Source organism: Dermochelys coriacea, chromosome 1 (genome assembly GCF_009764565.3).
Source record: "Dermochelys coriacea isolate rDerCor1 chromosome 1, rDerCor1.pri.v4, whole genome shotgun sequence".
In the NCBI taxonomy this organism is placed as follows: Eukaryota; Metazoa; Chordata; order Testudines; family Dermochelyidae; genus Dermochelys; species Dermochelys coriacea.
The window spans coordinates 193,833,230-193,857,837 of NC_050068.2; the positions used below are offsets into that span (position 1 = coordinate 193,833,230).

The window sequence follows — 24,608 nt, forward strand, 5'->3', positions numbered from 1 at the left end:
ATATCTTTGTTAAAATGTGCCACCCCAGAACTGGATACAATACTTCAGCTAAGGCATCACCAGTGACGAATAGAGCTGGGCAATTGACCCTCCCATATCTTACATACAACACTCTTGTTAATGCACCCCAGAATGATATTAGCCTTTTTGCAACTGCATCACATTGTTAGCTCATGTTTAATTTGTGATCCACGATAACCCCTCCTCAATTCCTTTTCAGCAGTACTACTGCCTAGTCAATTATTTCCCATTTTTTAGTTGTCCATGTAATTTTTTCTTCCTAAATGTAGTACTTTGCATTTGTCTTTATTGAATTTCATCTTGTTGATTTCAGATCAATTCTCCAATTCGTCAAGGTCATTTTGAATTCTAATACTATCCTCCAAAGTACTAGCAACCCCTCCCAGCTTGGTATCCTCCACAGATTTTACAAGCATACTCTCCACTCCACTACCCATGTCGTTAATGAAAATATAAAATAGTACCGGACCCAGAACAGACCCCTGTGAGGACCCACTAGATATATACCCCCAGTTTGACAGTGAAACATTGACAATTACTCTTTGATTCAGGGTGGATTGATTTAAATCAAGGCAATTTAAATCACCAAATGGAAAGTCTCAATTTAAATAATTGATTTTAATCAATTTTTCCATTTGTACTTCAGTTATTTTCTAAAGAAAGGTGCATTCCCATTAGTTCATATAACTATTAAACATGTTGATTTACTACTAAATAGAGCATTTACACTAGATTTGGTTCTTTTTTGCTGCCTAGGGTATGCTATACCAATATACATTGATCTAAGCAGATATATAGCTTACTATTTTCAGATTCTTTATTAATTGTACATTTTGAGTGTGTTACAAAATGGTGAATGATATATTGCTTATTTACTAGTTAAATTAACATTTTGTTCATGATTTGTGACAAGCTGCATTAGAATGGTAACTGGAATTTAATTAAACAAAAACAGCATATAAAATTACTTTTATTTAACAAAGCAACCTTAAATGTTTTGGATACATAAACATCTTTTATCAAAACATGTTTCACACTTACAACTAAATAATTTATTAAAGGAACAAAGAGATTAACTGTAATCAGTGAATTAAACTGATTATTTCAGGTCAGCCTGGAAAAATGTTCAAATATGCCCAAGTGAGTGAAGCTTAAGTTCCTACTTGCCTAAGTCTCATGAAAATGAGACAGTAGTTTCCTAAGAGTATGTCTACACTACGAAATTAGGTCGATTTTATAGAAGTCGATTTTTAGAATTCGATTTTATACAGTCGATTGTCCACACTAAGCGCATTAGTGTCCACAGTCGTATGTCCACACTAAGCGCATTAAGTCGGTGGAGTGCATCCTCAGTACCGTGGCTAGCATCGACTTACAGAGCGGTGCACTGTGGATAGCTATCCGACAGTTCCCCGCAGTCTCCGCTGCCAATTGGAATTCTGGGTTAAGCTCCCAATGTCTGATGGGACAAAAACTTTGTGTCGGGTGGTTTTGGGTACATGTCATCAGGCCCCCCTCCTTCCATGAAAGCAAGGGCAGACAATAGTTTTGCACCTTTTTTCCGGAGTCCTGGCCCCGCTCAGCCTACTGCAAGCCTGGATGATCGGAACCCCAGGCAGGCAGGGGGCTGCTCAGCCCGCCGCCAGCTCCTGCCAGCCGGGGTACGGAGCCCCAAACTGGCAGCAGGCTGAGCTGCTCAGCCCGCTGCCGGTCTGGGGCTCCGTCCGCCAGCTCCTGCCAGCCGGGGTCCAGCTGCTGACCCCACTAAGATGGCTGCCATGCTTGCCATAAGCAAGAATATCATGCGAGCTGGAGGCTTCTGCCTTATCACTGTAAACAACACAGTATATTAAACAAAACTCCTATACCTTGGGCTTGGAATATCCCATCCAGGAATGTTATTTTCTCCAGAACCTGATATTTAAAGAAGTTTGGGCAAAGACTCCCTTATGTACAGAACAAACATTTACAGTCCCAGCAGAAGTCCAAACCTCCAGGTTAAACATGGCCAGGTGAAAGAAAAGAATACAAAATCTTCACCAGAGTTCGATGGGGTTATATAATTACTGGGTGTTTATTTAAAATGTATTACTCCATTTGGATTTGCTCCAGGGCAGCCTTGTGATTTGTAGAGCTCCAAACTGTGGAAGCAGAGAATTAGGCCAAAAACTGATTTCTTCCTCCTATCCTACTGCTTGAAGAGATCAAAGGTCAGGAAGCGAGTTGCAGAGCTTGCTTAGGATTTCCAGACCCCTAAAAGTGTGAGGATCCCAAGAGTTTACTTGCTTTGCATGTGCTTAATGTCAGCCATGATTTTCTGTTTTACTAATTTGTACAACTGTTTACAGATGGGTTTGAACCAAAGAATCAAGCTGGACTTGGCTTAATTGTACTCCCTGCTGTGATTTTAGTGCCCCTTCAGTACTTTCTGCTTAAGATAGGTGAGGATTCATTTATTTACTGTCTCATTAAAAGCTTCTCAATCTAATATTAGAAACACAATTTTTTTTTTTACTCACAATATACATGATGTTTGTCATTCATAAATAGGCACTATGACAGTGTCCTGCGGTCCTGGTCTTCCTAATGTCCTGTGAACAAGGGAATAACCTGAGATCACCTGGCTTAGGTGATCAAGAAAAGAACTGTGAATTGTCTGCTTGGGAAATGGAGTTGGGGGTATAATGTCTTTGGGTAGCTCAGACTCCTCATCCAGGGTCATAGGATTGGATTGAATCACAACCTGCGGGGATTTTTTGTTTACTTTTCCGTTTATGTTGTTTGCTTTTATTGTGCCCCTTGCCCTTTAAGGGAAAGGCCTAGCTGTTTGTCTCAGGATTTCGTTAGTCATCACACAAGCTGGCCAGGACTAGTATTCAGAAGATCCTGGTTCGTAGTCCAGTTTGGATCACAAACCTCACGTTTTCTTTTGTTGTCCTTTCAAAAGCTACAGTAAAATATTTGGCTTTTTCTCTCCAGCTTTTAAGAATAATCTACCAGTGTATAAAATTCTTGTGGTAGTTCTGGAATCAGTTGGTTATTTGATTGCTGTCATCGGCTTTGCCCTGTGCATCACAGGTAAGCAATATACCTTCTTTTAAAAGAAAATATACTTTAATTTTAGCAATTCGGTTTAATAATGAGAATCTTTTGCACAAAATACTTTTTAGTATCTGTTCTTTTTATCTTTGTCTATACCTAGTGGGACCAGTTTATTTGAACATTAACACTGGAATATTTTGTAAAATGTTTTTTCTGCTTCATGATTTAGCAATAGAATTGCTATAAATATATTCTAGAACTGCTGTGTTACTACTGTTTGTATCTGGTGAAGAAAAAATAGCCTTAAGGCGTTATGTTACATTACATATTATAGGTTCATTAGTATGACTATCCAGCATGGCTGCATCCTGCAAGCAGTTGCCTAAAAAAAGGATTGCTTTAATTTACTACTTATTTTGCAGTACTGCATACCCTAAAGAGTCACCTACAACCAGCATTGACCCTCATTAGTGTGTTTTGATAGTGTTCAACAGTCTTAAAAAGAACACATGCACAGAGGCAGAATCCATTTCTGATGTTTAAATGAATAAATCAGTAGAGTGTATTTGCTTTTGCTGTGTATGTTTTAACAGTATAGTTGAGCAAATGAATCACAAGACTGCGAATGCATTAAATAGTAAACTTGGAAGAATGCCTGCAGTGTTCTGATACAGTACTGATTAACATTTGGCTTTTATTTTCTCGTGGGCCAGCAAAAAATTGAAACTTTTTTTCTTCAAGAGTAAAACACAGAGCAAAGTAATCTCAGAAGAAAGAGAGGACAAATTTAGGGCTGGCCAAGCTTGGCGGTGTGTTTGCGAATAATGGTTAGAGCCCTGCAAATCCGCATATATCTGTTTTTTATCAGCGGAATATTTTTGGAGCTCCAGGATCAGATGCAGATACAAATTTTGTATCCGCGCAGGGCTCTAATAGTGGTAGAACACTGAACTGTGTTCATACAGAATACTTTCTCTTGTAGATGTCTTGAAGTGACTTATCCTAGAAAGCATAAATGTGAATTTGACTTGAGAGAATTACGCCTCTGTTCAACTAAATGCACCATGTTATGAAACGGTTTCAAAAACTTATCTTGAAAATGGTGTCAAGTAGCTTTGCTGTTTTGGCCAGTGTGAACAGGGTGTAACTATTTTTAAATGGTGTTTGGAGATTGGGAAGAAAAGTTATGGAGAGTTTTCAATAACTGATCTTCTTTAAAAAGGAAAAAAATACTGTATTTGCACAGGCCTCAAAAACTGTTTACAAATAATTTTTGAAAACAGGTTCTTAAAGCTATGTTAACTTCATTTTTTTTAATTGCCTAATTTTAAAAAAATCCTGCTTCTGATAGAGCATCCTTTAAATACTGTCTTGATTTTAAAAATATCACAAACAAAAAACTCCTTTGAGGAAAAAGAAGGGTTTTCTGTTGCTCTGTTTTTCAAAGGGTCTTTTAGCAAAGGAAAAATTGACTATAGAAGTGAAAGAGTCAATCTGATTACACTATGATCCTGATCTTTCCAACACTTACACAAATACATGAAGTTAAGCTTGTAAGTAAGTGTTTGCAGGATCATGGCCTAAATGCTGTCAAATGCAACGGTTAAATAACCTGATAACTTTTTTGCTAATCTTTTTCATTTATCATAATCTTAGGTGATGTTTTTATTATAGTAGGTGCAACATTTTCAAACAAAAGTGATGTTTTCCCAAACTGTGTCCCTTTCACAGTACCCATTTACACCATAAGACAGACTTTGTGTATATTTCCGAATGTTATGTTCAACATCTTTTAAAAATTCAACATTTAAATATTTCAGTAGAAATTAGAGGCCTTGAGTCTAAGCATATGCCTAACTCTGAGCAGATTAGAGTAGCCCCTACTGAAGTTAAACTAAAGTTATTTTCTTATTGGGACTATTTTGGTGGGGGACTGGGTTAGATTTTTAACAGCCAAATTCTCTTCTCAGCTCTGTCAATGTATATTTGGAGAATCTGGGGGATATTTTGGCACCTTAGAGACTAACAAATTTATTTGAGCATAAGCTTTCGTGAGCTACAGCTCACTTCATCACATCCGATGAAGTGAGTTGTAGCTCACGAAAGCTTATGCTAATATGAATTTGTTAGTCTCTAAGGTGCCACAAGTACTCCTTTTCTTTTTGCGGATACAAACTAATATGGCTGCTACTCTGAAATACATTTTATATGCTCCTTTACCTGCTTAAAATAAAAATAATATAAATGTTTAATTTGTTTTCAACAGCATGCCCTTCGAAAAATGGTGCTGTTGTGATTGCTGGGTTAGCCATTATGGCTCTTACAGCAGTTGTTGGCCTAATTTATGTGAGTCATTTGGGTAAGTAGCACCTAATATTTTTTATTACATTTTTTCTGGTGTTTTAATTTGAATATTCAGAAGAACTGTTCCCACTTTTTTTTTTTTTGGGGGGGGAGGTGAATATAATTGTATTTTAAAATAGCATGTGATCTGATAAGTTACGTTGTTGGTTTTTTTTTAAAAAAAAAATATACAGGTCTCTTAACTCCAGATACCAGTTTCCTTTTCTTCACTGATTCATGACATATTCCCCTCCCTCATGTGAACTCTTGTCCCCAAAAACTCTTTTAAATGACGAGTGGGTAGAATATCTGGTAGATATTTTGTAAAGGGAACTCCTGGAGTGAACAATGTGGCCCACTTACGCTTTTTCAGAGCCAAACTTCCGGGAAAGTCTCTGGCCAGCAAGATAACTCTAGAATTGGTCTTATTAACATAGCCTGATTTGTATTTCAATCTCATTGCATGAACTGGTCTCCTCATCCAGTACTGGCATCAGAATAAAGTAATCAGAAAAGTATAAAATGTAATGATGTGCTTTTGGAATACACAATAAATTACATGTAAAAAACAAACTACTTTAGGAAGTGGACCCAAGGGGGCGACCAAAAAGTGAGTAGGTAAAATGACCCAGGCAGAAGGGAAACTTAAATGCAGAAGGAGAATTGAGGTAGGTGTGATGGATTAGTTTGGGAGAAAAACTTTTTATTCCTATGTATTAGATGTTGTTATGGGACAAATTCTGCTTCTGGATATGTGCAGACTGGAAGTTGTGGGACTGATCTGTAATATATTCTTTATTTTGTATGTGACTTGGTTATTGGGATAGATACTGCATGGCTATATGTGATTATTGAACTGTTTATTGTATTCAGATAGTGATTTAGTTTAAAATCGAGGCAGTTAGGAAACTAGAAGGAAGGCAACACAGTTTGACTCTAGATAAACCACTTCTCCATAAGCAAGGTGGAGGTTATTAAGTGACATTGCCTGAGCTGTGAACTAGGAAGATACTACTTCAAGACTCCAGCCAAAGTTACAAGTTTGCTCAGGCTAGAAGCCAGAATGGTTCAAAAGGACACTAAACTGTAAAAAGTTATTCTCTAGAGGGGGAGGCAGTTGCCAGGCAGCTGTTTGCTGAGAGAAGACTGACGGAGACAGACATTCTGCATAATGGTCTGAAGAAGCAAACATGCCTGGCCCATTAACATAGGGTGGTGGAGATTAGGGTAAAACAGAAATACATGTACCCCTTTGTTGTGTTAAAATTCTTTGACTCTTGTATTATACTGTGCTGCTAAGATTAAACAATGGTTTGATCTGGTCACCTATATCAAAAACTGTATTATCATGGTTCATACCCAGGGCGCTCTACTCTGGATCTGGCCTAACAATAGGAGAATCAGAGAATTCCATCCCAGGAGGTGTAAAGGCATGGAGCTTGACACCTGAGGGGGTGAACTGAGAGAGACCAGAAGAGGCAACAGAGTAACGCTAACACAACTTCTATTGATTTTGATGGGCACTCCGCGTACCTCAGGGCAGAGTTTGGCTTTGGTGCAACAGGCTAATGATCTAAACTATTTAGCTTCACTTTTGTGGTTTTTATATTACCAGATTATGCTGCTACAGTCTTATTCAATATGATTTTGTGAGATAGGAAGTAGATGTTATTACTGTGAAATCCCATTACAAGATCAGTATTCATGTAGATTTTTATGTGGTGAGCTGGCCTAGCAAATGTATAATTGTTGAAACAATAGCTCCCAACCCACCCAACACAAGAGTGCTGTAGTAACAATAATAATGCTCTTGTGTAATGCTTTTCATTCATAGATCTGAAAGTGCTTTAGCTGAATTAATACATGGAGCACTTGTGCTTGGAATATTTATCCCCTCTACAGAAGAGTGATGCAGTCTCCTAGAATTTATAGATTGCACAAAGTAGTTTGGGATAAATAACCAAGGATGTGATTCTTTCTAACTGTTGTTGCTTTCCTCCAACTTTTGTCTTTTTCTTCAGTTAAATGTTAAATTCTTTTGTATAGCTAATAACGTGCTCATTTTTATGTTCTGTAATATTTGTAGGTTTCAGCAAGAAAGATCAACCTCCAAGGGTAAGCTTAAAAATAATAAATTTGTGTGATTAGATGAGGAATGGTAATGAGATACTGAGCCTTTCACCACTAGTTTGAATTCAGACCAGGTTGGTAGCAAGCAAAAGTCACTGCAATATGGTAGCTGTCCAGTAGTCTGTGTTAATTGAATTGGTGGCCTTAGTCCAGTTCCTGATTATCTACTTCCAGATCTCTGTAATTGGTCCCCTTGCAGGCTAACTTTTCTGACAGGCCAAGGATTTGAATGGACATGGAAACAGAGCTACCCTATCCAACTCGAGTTGGAAGGGCCATTGGGTGGTCAGGCTATGTAAGGAAGCTTGCTGTTCTACTGACTGTGCTGCTTATTTTGTGTGGCCGAATGGATACCTTCAGTTGACATGCACCCTTTGTTGGCACTAATAGATGTGTAAACATTTAATAAACAAGATTTCAGTCTGTCTTTAATAAATTATTCCCCCCACACACACCCAAATTTTTTTTTTCTTTGTCAATTTCTTCCACACTGAAGGTCTAGCACTTTTTTGGGTTCCCAGCTACCCAAATGTTATACCCTTTATAATTTTCTTTACAATGCCCCTAATATTGAAGAGGCCATCTGAAAGCAGAGTGGCTGTTATCTTTAGGTCATGCAGAATAAGTGTATGTTTTTTAATCTTTCCAAGGAAGGTAATCCTGGTTTTGCCGCCTGCCCTTTTTTTTTTTTTTAAATATACTAGGTGCAATTGCCTCCTAAAATTGTGGTTACCCTGTTTTCCAAAGGGTAATCAAATGCAAACTGGCCCATTTTACAACTGCAATCAGAATCCCTATAATTTTGGATGTCTAATTACTGGATGGACTTGTGGCTAGGTACCCCAGCATTTGGCCCACTGGATGATTCCAAAGAGAGACTGACAGATTGTTTTGTGGGTGCAGTAAAGTACGTAGGAGTCTAGAGGCCCAATGAAATTCTGGTCTGAAAAATCAGGTTTAGGGTGGCCTGCCTCTATCAAGAGAAATTCAGCACGTATTGCTGTGGGTTAAAGGGGTTTATAAAAAGATGTACAGTTCCCTTTAAAATTAAAAGGTTTTTTTTTTATTCTTTATAACCGAAGGGCTATGGTAACCTTGCACTCAGAGGCCTGTGATTTATTTTTATTAGGGGCATATTTCTAAAATAACTCTTGACACTTTCTTGAGGCCCAGGGGAAAAGGGCATGTATTTGAGACTGTCAACCTTAATCAATTTCCTTTTAAAATCTGTCAAGTTTCTTGTTTGTCCATATTACTCTGCCTACCAGATAAAATGCATAAATATTTGGGATGTCTTCTGTAGATCTATTAACTCATGCTTTTTAATCTTGGTGCTGTTTGCTTCCTGCACCAATGATCAGATTGCGGAGAAAAGCCGTTGCTGCTTCACTTACAAGTAGTGTGTCTTGTGTATCTCTTTCCACCTCTACATATTTCACTAGGAAAATTAGATTCCTGATGTGGTTGGAGATAACATGAAGAGAATGCAATTATTGATGGGTTTTTTTATAGCCATAGTTACTAATCTTCAGCTTCTTTCATTTTTGTAGAATCACTACTTACTGGATATGTCAATTAGAGTAATTTAACTGTGGGGAGCCAAAAATAGACATGAAGGATTTTTTTAATATATCATATATATGTATATAAATATTTTTAAATATTTTACAGAAAGCTGTAGAAGAACCATTTAATGGTAGGTAGTAATCAAAATCTTACATTTTTACTTAAGGGATTATACAAAGCCTTTTAGAGATGGGTCAGAATTTAGCTTAGCACTAAGTGCTGTTGCTTTGGGTAAGGTGTCTCAAATTATCCAGCTCCCTAAGCCACTAAAAATTTGATGCATCACTGATGTGTGATGCCTGCAACTATGGGCATAAGGGAGTGTTGTGTACTGTCTACACCTGCTAGCCATTGATTGCTGACTGCTTTAGAACAAAAGTAGCATCACAGTTGGAACAATATTCCTGTCTGCTTTTCAAAAACACACCTCTTGCTGAGGAAAAGGGGCGCTCCTCCAGGAAGGCTGTTGTTGAGCCAGTCTTCTTTATGCAGTGCATTTAAGTGGTATAAGGGACTTTCACGGTGGGGTAAGGCAAAATCTCACTCCTCTTCTCTGTGATCTCTTGGGTTTGGTGTAAAACTATATGGGAAGGAAACACTGTTAATGCCTGGTGTGGGGGATTTTTACAGTGGAAGAAGGGTGGCCCTGAAACCTGTCTACCTTAGGCTGTTCAGAAATTCACTAGTTGGCATACAGGGAAGTAGTGATGTCTCAATACCTATTTTAAAACTAATCAGAATGCTAATCTTGTAACATTTCTAATTATTTGCTTGGCTAATTACTAATCCTCTGCTTGACTTTTAAAGACTCAAAAGGAGTGATGTTAGAATGATGGTGAGTCAAATGTTACCTGCCGCTGTAGATTTTCATCAGTTAATTAACATTTACTCTGGGATTTTGAAATTAAAAATCACCTATACCGAGGATGCTGCTAATATATGATACAGATTGCATGGAAAGTGCAATCTTTAAGTTATATTGCATGGTACTGGAATGTTAGAGGTGACCTGAAGACAGATGTGTTTGTATCCTTTTTTTACTGCTTTATGATATAAAGGAGGACTCTGAAAGGTGTGTAGGATTGTTTAAATATTGGATTATTTCTGCTATTTTTTATCTTGGAAAAAGCAGGAATGTCAAGTATTATCATCTTTGTTAAGTTGGAGGTTTCCTTTGTAACAATCAGAGATGCAAACTGGAACCTCTCTTATCTGTTACCAAAAGGGCTAGAGGTATTGAATCATGAACAAAAAAGAGCTCCTCTGTCCCCCCACCAATTGTTAGGTGTGTGAATTAAATAGGTGTTACCTGATTAACTGAAAGGGAAAGTGTTTTTTGTTACCACTTTGTGATATCATAAGCTTCCTAACACTCCTATCATCTATAGAGTCTTGCAGTAAAAAGAGGGTAACCAAGAACAGCATTTATAATGTAAAAAAACAAGCAGACTTTTTACTTTTTTCCCCTGGTTGTGAGGGAAAGCATGTGTGTAGACCTTTCAGTCTCCTTTATTGACTATAATGGACCAAAAAGAAGAGAGATGCACACAATGAATTTCCTCTTTTGCTGATTATATTTAAAGGGACATTGTCAAGTAGTGTGGGCCCAACTTTTAGGCTTTGAAGATTTTTCTTTTTAAAAGAGTATATTTTTTCAAGAGTATACAAAGTGAAATGAAAAACTACTTTGGGTTTCCAGCAAAACAGGAGAATGCTTAAAATGAAAACAATCACTTTTTAATAGTATATTAGACCCAGAAAGGTGACTATGGACTATCCAAACAGAATGATGTCCAAGAAGTTAAATAAAAAATTATTAAATGTCATTTTTAAATCTCTAGCAATTGTAATAATCAAATATGGGATTATTAGTGCAAAGAGTGTCTTAAAATGTTATGTATTATTTTGACAGTGTCATTTAAGGTTGTGTTAAATTTTCACTTGTAATCTGTTCTCAGGCTGGAACATGCAGATTATTCCTCCATTTAGGATTTTTTTTTAAAAATCTGACATTTGATACAAAAATTTAATAGTATTTGGGGGGAATGCTATTGATTAAGTAACATTTCTATTTGTCAAACTAAAAAAATATATTCATGTCTGCCTTTTAACCAATTATAATTTTTAAAAAAATATTTCACATTAATATTTAATGGAGCATTTAGTTTTCTGTTCACTGATGTATATATTTGAAAAACTAGCTTTGAAATGGTTACAGTATTTAACTTTAAATAGTAAGCTAATCTGGTGGCTATATATTTTATCTGCTTTGACTGGTATTGCTACAGTTCTCCCAGTACATTAGTTGCACACTGATATCGTAATGACTACACACTGGTGAATCTAGCAATTTTACCCAGTGTAGTCATGGTAGCAATTTGAGAATGTTTGCAAGAGCTGTTACAATGTGAACTTGCTTGTAGAATGACAAAATTGCTTTAATACAGGCAATAGCTTTTTTTTGGTTTAGTTTTATGAGGTGCACATTTTAGCAAAGAAATTTTGAGCTAAGGCAGCCACCAAACACTTTAAATACACATCCCTACTAGAGGAGGAGCTCCACAATTAAGTACTACCCTGAGTATGTATGCTCACCCATTGTTGTAGAAACTTGTGATCGCAAACCAGACATTCCATTGTGTGTCTGCACTATTTGACTTCGTCCAGTAGAGAATTCCCTTGGCTTTGTGGGTTTGTCACCCTTTTCAGTTATTGTTTTAATGGTCTGTGTTCTAATCTTGTAAACTACCTATTTTTCTCCTTGTATTTCTCCTTCCTACTAATATGTCATATTTCCTGCTCTCACATGCCATCCACATAAGTGCTAGAAGACGCTAACTCTACTTTCACTGCCCCTGGAGACTGAGAATGCCAGTTCAAGGAAACTGCCAGACCCCGAGAACTCTAAATTTTTAGAGCGTAGTGGGCGTTTCAACCAATTTTACCTTGTGCCACTTGTGGAGAGCACAAATGGAACTAGAGGCAGCCAGTAAGATTTTTGGCTGATGCTAATTTATTGATAATTTAATATTCCAGTTTGTAAGTAAGTACAATGTACTGCCAAATTTATGTAATTCATGGTTAAGCTGTTGTGATTCATCTGAGTACACATAAGGACTGCTTTCTAAACCAATAGGAATGTATCTGCTCATATGATACAATGAATAACTTTACCAGCATCCAGAGTGATAAAATGTGTTAGTCATTTGGTATAACTGAAATAAAGACTGTGGGGGAAGGCTCTTTCAGAGGAAGTGTCTATAGCTTCTGCTTTGGAAATCAAAACTCTTTTTCCCTCAGCAATGATTAACACAAGCAGATGATTGTACTGTGTGAATTTCTGTCATCTACATTTTTTTAAATGTCAATAAAGTCAGACAGCAAAATGGGGTCAGTGCAACAGCCTTTCACTTCTGAAGGTGAATTCTGCTTTGACAATTTTAAATGAATTGTTCAGTGTTTTCCTGGACCCTGTTTTATCAAAATTCTTCATACCATATCTGTATTTGTACAGATACTGTGTGAAGACTTTTAAAAACACTTAGGTCAGTTAGGCATCTGCTGTTTGTACCTTTAAAAATCACCCCCTAGAGTAACAGGGGTTTTAAGGTCAAAACTGAGATATGGTGCCAAAGCTGTGTAGTGAAATTATACAACAGTTGTTTTTACTATACCTGGCTCAAGCCAATACTAGCCACTCTTGCTTTTATGAGAGAATTTGTCTACGTTTTAAAAAAATTGTAAAGTTTAAATGTAGTTAGGCAGCACAAAGTGTAGGTGGATGTGGGTGATGTTAATCAAAACATTCTTGAATAATAGTTTTGTTTTGTAATTTTCCAGGGTAACTAACTGGTGAGAGTGATAGAATCTGCTACAGAGATGGTGATATGTGAAAAGAAATGTATTTGTTTATACACTGTGGCCTTCGATGGTGCACTAGTCAAAGAGAAGAAAATCAGGAACTTAGCTGTTTTGCACATTTGGAAAAAAAAATGCTAAAATGATTTACATGTAATTTTATAGTCACAGCTGCGGTAGTTCCATTCAAGAGAGAGAGTTTTTTTCCTGGAGAGTATGTGTGTGGAGGTGACGGGGGGGAGGTGAGAGCAGAAAAAGGCACTATTTATCGACCACACAATTTCTTTATAATGTCACTATTAGGGGTACCCTTTTCAAAAAAACATCAGTCATTGCTTTGAAACTGGGCCATGTCAGTGACCAAATGATACTAGCACTATGCTACTGGAACAGACCTTTGTGATAATTTAAACAAATTAGTATTACATGAAACATGCCACACTGTTCTCTCCTGACTCACCCTCTCTCCCCTCAAATATTAAAAAAAAAATCTGCTGTCACTACTATGAAGTTTAATATGATATAGGTTGTAATTACATTTAGATTGGTGGGGTTTTGTGTGTGCATGGGCAAAATATGTTAATGCCTAAATGGTATGAATAGGAAGTGGATGTTGTACAAATGTTACTCTTTCCACTTTAAATGCATGTATTATCGAAAACAGAGGCACTTACCATATTGAAAAAAACTGCATAAACAAAACCTTGATTCTCATGCTTTTTTTAAATAGTTACCCACTCCTCCCCTCCCCCAAATAGGCTCCTTGTATATATGGTAGTTGTGTGGTGTGCTTTGATTACTGATATTTTAGTCTGGTTTTTTTGCCTCTTTGTAGTCTTGATTAAAAATTACTTGCCCCTGAGCCAAATTCATTGTTGAAGGGTACCCTTAATGTTCATATGGTATAGTCTATCATACTGAAACCAGTCTCAGGCTTTCTCCTTTGCAAACTGGCATTTAAGAACCTCTTGATGCTTTCAGAAAACTGGGAATAATCAAAGTTAGCAGCAATTCTGCATTTTAAATCTGCCTCCTTATTGCCAAGAATATATGCATAAAAACATGAGCTATGGATCCTGCTACTTATGCCTTAATTGAAACAGGCATTCTGACTTTGTGATATTGTCATTAGTTATATCATGAATAGAAGACTCTTTCAAACAGGGAATAAGTAAATTCAGGTGCTGAGCATATTGAAGTTTTACATATAAAATTTATTAAAATCTAATTGGAATACTTTCTTCATGCTTGTGTAGTCTGTGAGGCCTTGCCTGCACTTTTAACAGCTGTACTTTGAGGGTTCACCTCACTGTAACTAGTAAGAAAGCAATGTTCTCCTTTAACAAATTTTTGTGACTATAGCCAGACAGGGCCATGATGCAGGTTAATATAGGAAATTAACTTTAGGCTGTAGGCTCAGACACCCTCCCCCACCCCCCACACTCACATGATTAGGCCCCATGTGAGGACTTCAGGATTAAACACCTCAGCTAACCTAAACTGCCCTCTTACAGAAGTCAATGGGATATTCACATGTGTAAATGTTGAGTATAAGTTTGTATCTGCTTTGTAAGGACCTAATTAGTATTTCTTTAATTTTTTAAAGGTGTATGGTTTTGGAATGTGGTACATCAACAGGGTATTTATTCCTAGAGAGTTGAAATCCATATAGATTAATGGGGGAGGCTTAACCAAAGGACTAATCAAAATAGCCCAAGTAAGGTGTGGGAGACAGTATGAATCATTAATAAGAGTCAATCCAGGACTTCCCTAGCATTTATGCATGGTGCTCCTCATCTACACACCTCTAGTTACTGATACCCTCTAGTAGTTTATAGCAGCCCCATGAAGTAGCAGGCTTTGAAATTCTGTTTTGCCTTACTCTTAATATAGCTTTATAATCAATTGTCAACAAACTGGAATTTAGCAGCCACTGTTGTGAAGTCAAATTCCTTTAATAAAATATTACCAAAAAAATTCAGTACCCAGTACTTGTCTATTAATCATACTGCTGTATGCAAAGGCTCTGCTTTGGGTTTCTCTTGGGCACCAGTTAAAAGTGGTTAATTAGTTAATTTCTTAAAGTCACTTAACACTACCTTCCCTCCAGTAAAAACCAAAGTTGTTTAAATTACTGATTCGTGTGTGTGTATATATATATATATATAAACCAAATTCTCACGATTTGGCATTTTGGATATCTGCAAACTTTACCCAAGTGTTATTTATTAACATAACATTGTAAATAGTGCACTATTATACTTAAAATAAAATTACGTTAAACTGTTTCTGTGAGAGTCTTTATTCCTGCCACAACTAACTACTGGTATAACTGCTCTTTAAAGGCATAATTTCAGGGAATGTTGGCCTGCTTTTTCCGTAACAGTGGCTATGTAAATTGTGAAAAACACTGTTGACTCAAGTAAGTAATTCCAGTATATCATAACAGGAAAAGTTAGTAGCACTTTTATTTTAACCAATACGGTCTGAGCATTTGATACCACAGTCTCGTGTCCTTTAAAGTCTTAAGCCATGCCTGCGTAAGCAATTTAATTATCTTGTAACTACAAATACTTTTGCTGCAGAATTCACAGTGTAAACTGTCCTGCCCTCTGCACTGCTGGGAACTCAGTGACAAAGCTTTCACAACCTGAAAGTACCGGATGTTGAGTGCTCACAACTATCATTAAAGTCATACTGTGCTGCATACAATATTGAAATTGAGAGGTGAGTGAAATCATTTGGACATTATTGGGCCCCTCCCCCATCATCCTGATTAGAGTACACATTTCTCAAAACACTCTGTGACTGGAGTTGCAGGGGGGCTACATTGAGGTTATCCAATTAGGGCAAACTGCAAAGAATGTGGCAGACAATTCCCAAAGCTGCTTCCACCATACCTTACTGGTTACACAGAAGCTGCAGTCCAGCTTTTGGATTCCCTCCCAGACAGTCAAGTCAAATATGAAAGTTCCCAAAGTATCAGACACATTACCACCAGATTAATGAATATTCCAAATCTTACCCAAATACATGCTACAGCCAATTCTTATTAACTAAAATTTATTAGCAAAGAGAGAGTATTGGTTAAAAGATAATGCGTACAGACATGAGTACAGTTCTGAGATCAGTGTCGTAGAGACAGCGAGCTTTGGAGTTGCAAAGAGTTCTTAGAATTAGTCAATAGGTTCAGTTCAATGTTCTATACCAGGGTGATCCAAATTAAATTTGAGTCGCAAGACTGATATTTCCAACTTCCCCTGAATAAAGCTCAAGCAGATATGAGATGAAAGAATCAGGTCCCAAGAGTCCTTTATACAGTTCCTGGGCAGCACAGAGTCCTTGGATAAACAACAGGCCTTGGAAATAACCTGTTTCTCAAACATTAACTACATGGCTCAATATAGGGTAATTTATCTATTTAACTTTAAAGAGACATAAAGACATTGAAGTTATTACACACAAGTTTCATCTAAATGTTAATCTCTGAATTGACAGGAACTGTTTGGTTATACTGTTAACCTCTAAGAAGCTATAGGTAAACAAACTACTACAATCACTGTCTTCTTTCAGTTCTTTAACAATACCTGTTTACATTTCAAAGTTCATACTTTTCTAACAGAGACATGTTAGAAAAGTATGTAAATGGTAATCAGGGCCATTCTAAAGGTTGAATCTGGGTCATTTTGCTTGCAAGCCGCTTAACCCCTTTTTTTTTTTTTTTAAAGAGGTACTCTTTAAATTTTCATTAGATAGAAAAGGGTTATTTCATCTCTTCATAAGGACAGTTATTCAAGCATTAATAATGGCAATAGCCATTGCTATAGCACTTTTCTTGCAAAGATTTCACTATCTTCATAAAATAGATCTGGGAATCTCTTCACTCACCAGAGAAACAGCCCTGTGGTATGGAAAATAGTAGTAATTTAAGAGCATCCAGCAATTAACAGGCCAGTTCATTATGGAAGACTATGGCTAATACCTGTATACACAGAAAATTTTAGGTCGGTAAATTATAACTGACATTTATCCAGGACAGAAAGCTCTTAGCTGAAACTTCTGAGGCTTTAACATGATGGCAGTCAGTTCTGAGGACTTTAGTACTAATTTTTAAACTTTTGCTGTCGTTACTTAAACGTCTTTTCTCAAGCTTTCCTGGCTATTTCAAATTTCTTTCTTACTCGCTCCCCCCCCTCCATGTTTCTGACTTGATTCAATCCAAACTGCCTATTTTTCCTTGCAACTTTCCTCTGAAATATCCTAAACCTAGGATACCAGCCTAGATAAACAATTGGTCTATGTTGGCATGGCAGTTTTGATATCTGAGAGGAAGGAAGGTCTTCTCTTGTGATTAAAATATTAAGTGAAGTGGGATTTGGGAGAGCTGGATTCAGTTACCCTGTCTGCCATGTGATTCCTGTGCTGTCCGGGGTAATCTTTCTGAGGAGATTCTTCATCTCCAGGGTGGGTAACAACCCTTCCCTACCTCACAGGAGAGCTGAGAGGATAAAATTGGAATTTGTCAAGTGTTACATTCCATGGCAGGGGTGGGAAAACTTTTTGGTCCGAGGGCCACATCAGGGTTGCGAAACTGTATGAGGGGCCAGGTAGGGAAGGCTGTGCCTCCCCAAACAAGGGCTGGGCAGGATAGGACAGTCCCGTGGGCTGGATGTGGCCTGCAGGCTGTAGTTTGCCCACCTCTGTTCCATGGGCATAAAGGCCATATCTACAGCAGGACCTGGTCTTGGTTCATGCACTGTTCCACCTGCTTGCTGAATTGTATAACCCAAGGTCAGGAGAAGCAAAGGTTCAATCCATCCTTCTTAGTGCTGGACTAAGCAAATTTAGTACTTTCAGAAATGGCTGTATCTATTCCCATTTGACTGGTTAGAGGGGATCAGTACAATGGTCTAATTTGGAAAAGGTTTCATTTCCCTTTTAGGAATCTTGTAGAATGAGATAGTAAAACATATCCATTAGAAGGTCTATCCGGTGTATACTTCTTACCTCTACTGAATCCCACTGTAAGGTTTTGAGTTCATGGCTTAGTCTGGAAAAAATTGTATCTGTTCTTTCAGGTTTCTGGCCACCATTATAAGTTAAAAAAATAAAAATAAAATAAAATGCAGCTAAGAAAACAGGCAGTCATGACAGGCATACATGGTGAGTTTAACTGTATCTCAGTTTAGCATGAACAAAGTCTCAAGGCTAAATTCACCCTCAGTTACATGCACTTGACTCACCTTGAAGGCATTGAGAGTTACAGAACCAATGGCATAATTTGGCCTTTACCAAGGGCAGCTTTTAATGTAGAGGGAAGCCCAATTTTTCCTCTCTGTTTGTTGTTGGTTAAATTTACTTAAGAACAAAGGAGCAGCCGAAGTATATTCTGGTAATTCATCATGTCCCCATACAAAAAAAATCAGCTGTTCAAAGAGATCTATTAAGGTGTTTCCTTTATCTTGTCAGGGTGCCAGTACAAGGTTGAGCACAACAGGGTGAGCGGAGTTGACTCAAAACTAAAGATGCTATTCCTCCTCCATGATTTCTTGAGCTGCACAGAAAGGAGAATTCAGCCATTTAAAAGATGATCAAAAATAAATAGTGAAATCCTTTCAAACATTTACTGCCAGGTTTATGCTTCTAACTCTGTGAGTTAATGAGAATATAAAAATGGGTAAAGGAAGAGTCTATCTGGCATGAATGGCAAATGAGGGTATAATCACATTTGGCTCAAGTCTGCCTTTGGCTACACACACACAGCTCCTGCTGCAGTCAATGGAAGCTGAACCCTTATTGTTTGAGAATGGAGTTTGATGGATTTGTTTGCAAAAGGGTCAATTAAATGTTTCCAAAACATGGACAATTTAAGCATTAAAGTAGAACTAGCAATAGATGCAAGTGCTGTGTCAGTACCGTGGGCAGTAGGTCAACCCCCCTTTGGGGAGGCTAGCCCGCTGGCCCTGAACATTCTACCTGAGACCCTGCCCATAAGAGCCCTGAGCCCTCCCCAACCCCTCAGCTGGAGGAACTCTGGCCGGCCCAGCCCCAGCGCCGAGCCACTGGCCATGGGCCAAGCGCCACCTCAGGCTGCTGGCCCAACTCCTCCCAGGCTGTTCCGAGCTGCCCAAGCCCCTGGCAGGCCTGAGCCCCCACCAGCTTCAAGGGAGAGAGGCCTTGGGGTAGAAAATGGGCAGGGCCATAGCCTGGCCTTTGATACCCGCCACCCATGGTCAGTACAACAGTGAAACACCTTAGGCTTTCTTCAGGCTAGAATGAGTTATTGGTATCAATAAAATGTAAAGTTTGCATCAAATGCTTTCAGGTTTCACAGTCGCAATGAGAACCTTAGTGTTGTCCTAAAATGTATCTTGGAATTTGGTGCGAGGCCAGAAATTTCACAGGCATCTTTTTGAATATAGATGTTATCCACAGCCCCATTTTCCCTTTCTTCCCACCAGTTCCCAAAGCTGGGAATAGTCAGGTATGGAGTGAATTAGTTGGTGCTGTGATTACAACAGGATTTCTAAAGGGAATAGAGCAGCTGTGGAGAGATTCCACTCATCTGTTCTTGTTTTTAACAACAGCTTGGCACATTAATAGGTGTTAGGTGATTAAACCCTGATGAGGATCTGGACCAGACTGACTTAGGTGCATTTGCAATTTTACCCAAAATATTTGTGTTTGTGGCCCCTTCACCGTCGCACCTTCTTTCCCTGTATCTCCCCTCATCCTCTCCAGTCTGGCATTAGCCATCTCCATGCAACTAAAACTACAGTCACCTCTGGGCATTTCCTGGCCCTCGTCCTCTTCACCAGTCTAATTTCCCAATCTATTTACTCTTCTCCCCATGCCTGATCCCTTCCTCCACCCTGACCTACCTAGATTCTGTGCTGTCCTGGTTCCTACACAATCTCTAATGTTCCTAGCAGACTTTTGGGAGTATCTTAAGAAAAATTGAGTAGATAATCAGCAAAAAGGGAATAAACAGCTCACCCTGAGTTCTGGGTTACTAATCTAATCTTGGCACAACAATGAAAGGCTGGTACTCTACATCAGGAAGTGAATAGCTTTTAATAACACACTGAGTGTGAAAGAAACTAACCATAGCAAAGTAAACAAATTGTGGTTGAAGAACTACTATGGGCCATCATTGTGCCCATCACGGTCCTGAACAGAGGGGAAATGGTCCCTACCCTGAAGGTGCTTTCTGTCTATCCTAACTAGGAGCATTTGAGATGCAGTTAAATGTTATCACGTGTATAAGATGATGACTCCTGGACGGCCTCCAGGAGTTAATGATACAAGTGAAAAAGGCAGGAGGAAAATTGTTAAGAATAAAAATGTAAGTCAATCAACTCACTGTAATAAGAAAGTTTGAGACACAAGACACCTCTCTGCTATTTACCTGAAAAAATAAGACACTTTTCCAACCCCACATACTTGAGCCAATTAATCAAAGACTAAATTCTACTCTTGGTTCTACTGGTCTATATCCAGAGTAAATCCATTGAAGTTTGTGAATGATGTGACAAGCTATTCACCAGGGTAACAGCAGAATCTGGCCCCAGGAGTGTAGCGAAGAGAAGACATTGGACAAAAAACAAAATCTCACAGTATTTTGCTGGAAAGCCCCCCAAAAAATTACGGGAACTGAAATTTTCCTAGAATGCATATTCTCTGGGTGGATGGATTTTCCATGTGCATTTGAGACAGCTGTTAAGGGGTGATGTATTTCACCATTAACAGACTATGGGCCTGATTCATCACTTCATTGTTCCAGTTTTACACTGGTATAACTTCATTTATTTCACTGAAGGTACAGCAGCATAAAACAGTGGTGACTCAAGCCTCTTAGTTACAGTGAGAAAAAACTTAATCTTCATTTACAATAAAGCTTTGTACTTGAGAACCACAATTTCACCATAAAATGATCATTCTTACCCTTTAGAAGGGCGTATCCCTTCCCACAACAGACTAGGGGTGGGCTTTTCGGAAACTATGTGATTTAGGAGCACAAATCTCATTCACTTTGTGGAACTAGTGCTTCTAAATCACTTTGGTGTTTTTGGTTTAGTAGAGCAATATACTGAGGGTGAAAGTCAGCCCTATGCAGAGGGTGAACACAAGGTCTGGGCGTCAATTGAATCCCACTGTAGTCCTATACTGAGGATTTAAGTGGTAAATAAACCTATGCACAGAGGTGAATTACACCCCAAAATTGGAAAATATGAAAGTTGAATAATAGTCATATAATAATTAGCAGACCTGGCAGCCTTTCACTTGGGCATTGCCTGATCCCAAGAAGAATTTTTGATATTTTGTTCTAGAAATTATTGCTCTTTAATGATGTATGAATGAACTAAAGAAGCAGCGACATGTTCCTAGTGTTACTAAATATTTACTTACTCTCTTCTGTGCCGGTTAATCTATGGCTGGGTTTTTATGCCACAGATGTATATGGCATGCAGTTATGAGCATTTCTTTCACTGTTCATTATAAGAACAGATAGTTTGCTATACACAAGTGGTGAATCAGAGTTTGATTCTGAACTCATGCTAGTAAAAGTCAACTAAAGAGAAGAGCAACTCCACTAAAGTGAGAGGAGAATTAGAGCTTGTCTACTCGAACATTGAGTGTTGTGGCAGACTGGGATGTGAATTCACCCTGTACTATCACCTCTGCACACCAACTGTCCTCGTTGACCTTGCTGATGTTCACTAAGTTTGTTAGAGTGCTTTGTTCTAGTCCTCTTTGAAATGGGATTAGATCAAAGCACATTATGAACTAAATGTTCATGTTGACAAGCTTTCAGTTTGTTGGCCCAGATTTTCAAAGGCACTTAAAGACACAGATTAGTGTGATTTTCAAAAGCATCTAGGGCATTTTTAGGTACCTAAATACCTTTAAAAATCTGGCCTATGAATTCTTGCCTCTGGTCTTTTAGAGGTAAATCTTCTAATGTGACACTACGGAAGTCTCTTAAAAATACAGAACCAGAATCACCAGTGTACTCTGGCTATTTTGTGATGCTTCAGTGGCCAAAAGCAATAATAAAACTGGCTTAACCAGCTAGTTAAGATGGGTAAAGGCTGTGTTATATCACTGAAGCAGCACAAAATAGCTGGAATGTACCAATGAATCTGGTCCCCAGCCTCATCACGTCTTCCATAAACACTACATTGAGCTCTCTAGAAATTCTCATAAACCCATTCTCCTAAAGTAGTACGGTAGTGGCCAGTGTAACGCAAGATAGGAGCACAGGAATTGTGTGCAACAACTACAGACTGCATACCTCAGGGCATCATGATAATTTTCACATGCTCTCACTGCACTTTGTGGTAACTACCATCATCCCTAGAAATGAAGCTTTATTAGATTTTCAAAGGTCACCAAAGATACACTTAAAAGAAAACTTAACTCTTTGAAATCTATTTCCACTACATCATGCTGATAGTGAGGAGCTGTTCCAAGGGATTCCGTGAAAAGACCTGGAACAACGTCTGGTTGGAGTCAATCTCAAGAATCATAGAAGCTAGAGATGCAAAAGACCTATTAAAGATATCCAGTCCATATCCATGATAGTCTAGGAATGTTCTTACAATGTATTTTCCAGTGTTTTACCCAGTCTACTTCAAAATGTCTGAAGTGATAGGGTTTCTACCACTTCCCTTGGAGACTGTGTCACAGCCTAATGCATCTGTCTGTCAGGAAGCTTTGCTATTTAGTCTACATTTTCCCTTTCTTAACTTTGCTCCATTATTCCTACTTATACCCTCACACACCGCCCTAAATAACTCCTCTACAGCCTTGGTTTTGTAGTCTTCAGCTGACTATTTGCTGCGTGTTCTGATGTTCCCCACTGGCACTTTTTCACTACTCATTACTTTGCCAAGCTGGGAAGTACAGCTTGCTTCTGAAATATTGATTAATGCATCTCAAATTATTACAGCCGTGCACAATCATCATAAATTTCAGTGCTTTTGATTTAATCACATGCATTTCCCTTTCAGTAACATTTGTAGCAGGTGCATGAATAGGCTTATGGGATCAGCAAAGACACTGTCTATACAAACGCAAACATTGTTTGTATTAGGCATTTCAGCATCCATCAGCATTTTTGGAATACAAATTAAGCATATAAGCCCACTGGTAGGACAAAGAAGTAAGCAATGAATAAAGAATGCAGACTATGTATAGAAATGTTCTTGAATCCAAGTGTCCAAAAGATAAAAGTCAGTATGTGGGAAAGGTTTAGGAGATGTTAGTGAGTAAGTTGACCTGGGCCAATTGACATATATAGGATTCCTTCCGAGTCATTGCCTTCAAATACATATATTTGAAATCAGAAGAATGAAGTTAATGAAAGTGAAAAGGCAGCATGGGAAGCCTTGGAAAAGTGATCAACTTTTTTAAAAAAGAAATCTTTAGCCATGATAGAGTCCCCAAGGACAGAAAGAGAGCCGTACAGGGACATGCCATAGGAGATGGAACACATGCGAAGATCTGCATAGCAAAAAGGGAAAGGTGTCTGCTTAATGGGTACATAAGCACAAACAAATGGGTAAGAGAGCAAAGATAAGATCTCCTTGAACATAAGGAGCTAAAGTGACAATGGAAAATAGGACAGATGGTCCTGTATGATGTTAATTTCCTCTAAATAGGTGTTTTCACTGGTTCTGAAGAGTTAGGGCCTGATCGTGTGAGGTGCTGCACATCTTCTGGGGCTTGCCCAGCATCTTCATCTCCCTCAACTAGGCCCCAATAGACTCGTGTACTTAATTATGCACCTAACATTAGGCATGTGAATAGTTTAATTTACTTCATTGGGATTATCACATCTTTAAAGTTAAGCACGAAGGCTTTGATGAATCAGAACCAGAGTACTCAGCACATTGCAGGACCGAGTCCTAGAACTGCACTGGATGAACAAATTGTCACCTGAAATTACACAACCATCTGCAAAGAGAAATCACAGATTTACCAATGAAAACTGAGCATCAAATATTTAGTGCAAGATGTTAATACAAACACTGGAATAGTAAAGTAAAATTGATGAACTTACCTGGCTTCGTATACTTCTTCAGAACAACATATGATATTAGCATCAGTATCATACTAGGTATGATAAAAGCCTATAAGTATGGCCTTAACATTTCAGAATTTGCCGTGATAGAAAATATTATTTTACGAAAGCGTTCTTTTAAAACAGCAAAGTTTCTATTTTTTTTAAAAAGAAAAACGTCTCTTGTGAATACAGAAGAGAAGTACATGCAGACAAGTGGCACGTTTACTTAGAGCAATCAAATTATTGCTATGTTTCCTTTAACCAAACTATAAACAATTGAATTTATGAATTTTAATGTTCCTTATTTTTCCACATTAACTTCTCCTGATTAACAAGTGCTGAGCATCTATGCTCCATTCCGTAAAGCTGAGCTACTTTTACCTCTAATCAATCAACATTTCAACAACTATATAAACCCCAAATAAGAACTGTCCTTGCATTTCTCTTTTTGTTTTAGTAGATTATTGAAATCTCCCAAGATAAGAACTCTTCAACTCATTCGGGAGATCAGTGCTCACAGCCATGACTCTAGTCCTTCAAACCTTCATGAATTCAAGTAACTTTACACATTGAACTCAAT

The 24,608-nt window shown here is 38.1% G+C and overlaps 1 protein-coding gene across 5 annotated transcripts in view; it reads left to right on the top strand.

Annotated features, from left to right (window-relative positions):
- The window catches only part of CD47 (CD47 molecule), a 53,660-nt gene that overhangs the window by 20,398 nt on the left and 8,654 nt on the right, over positions 1 to 24,608 (top strand). Inside the window, exons 5-11 of one of the 5 annotated variants that reach the window (XM_038404345.2) lie at positions 2,370 to 2,462; positions 3,001 to 3,099; positions 5,330 to 5,422; positions 7,493 to 7,521; positions 9,208 to 9,232; positions 9,910 to 9,937; positions 12,943 to 13,662. In XM_038404345.2, coding sequence (XP_038260273.1) covers positions 2,370 to 2,462; positions 3,001 to 3,099; positions 5,330 to 5,422; positions 7,493 to 7,521; positions 9,208 to 9,232; positions 9,910 to 9,935 — 365 coding nt within the window. In that variant the 3' untranslated portion in view covers positions 9,936 to 9,937; positions 12,943 to 13,662. Of the gene's footprint in view, positions 1 to 2,369; positions 2,463 to 3,000; positions 3,100 to 5,329; positions 5,423 to 7,492; positions 7,522 to 9,207; positions 9,233 to 9,909; positions 9,938 to 12,942; positions 15,249 to 15,545; positions 15,688 to 24,608 lie in introns of those variants that run through there. The other 4 variants (XM_038404366.2, XR_005293376.2, XM_038404375.1 and 1 more) reach the window with 4 other exon arrangements.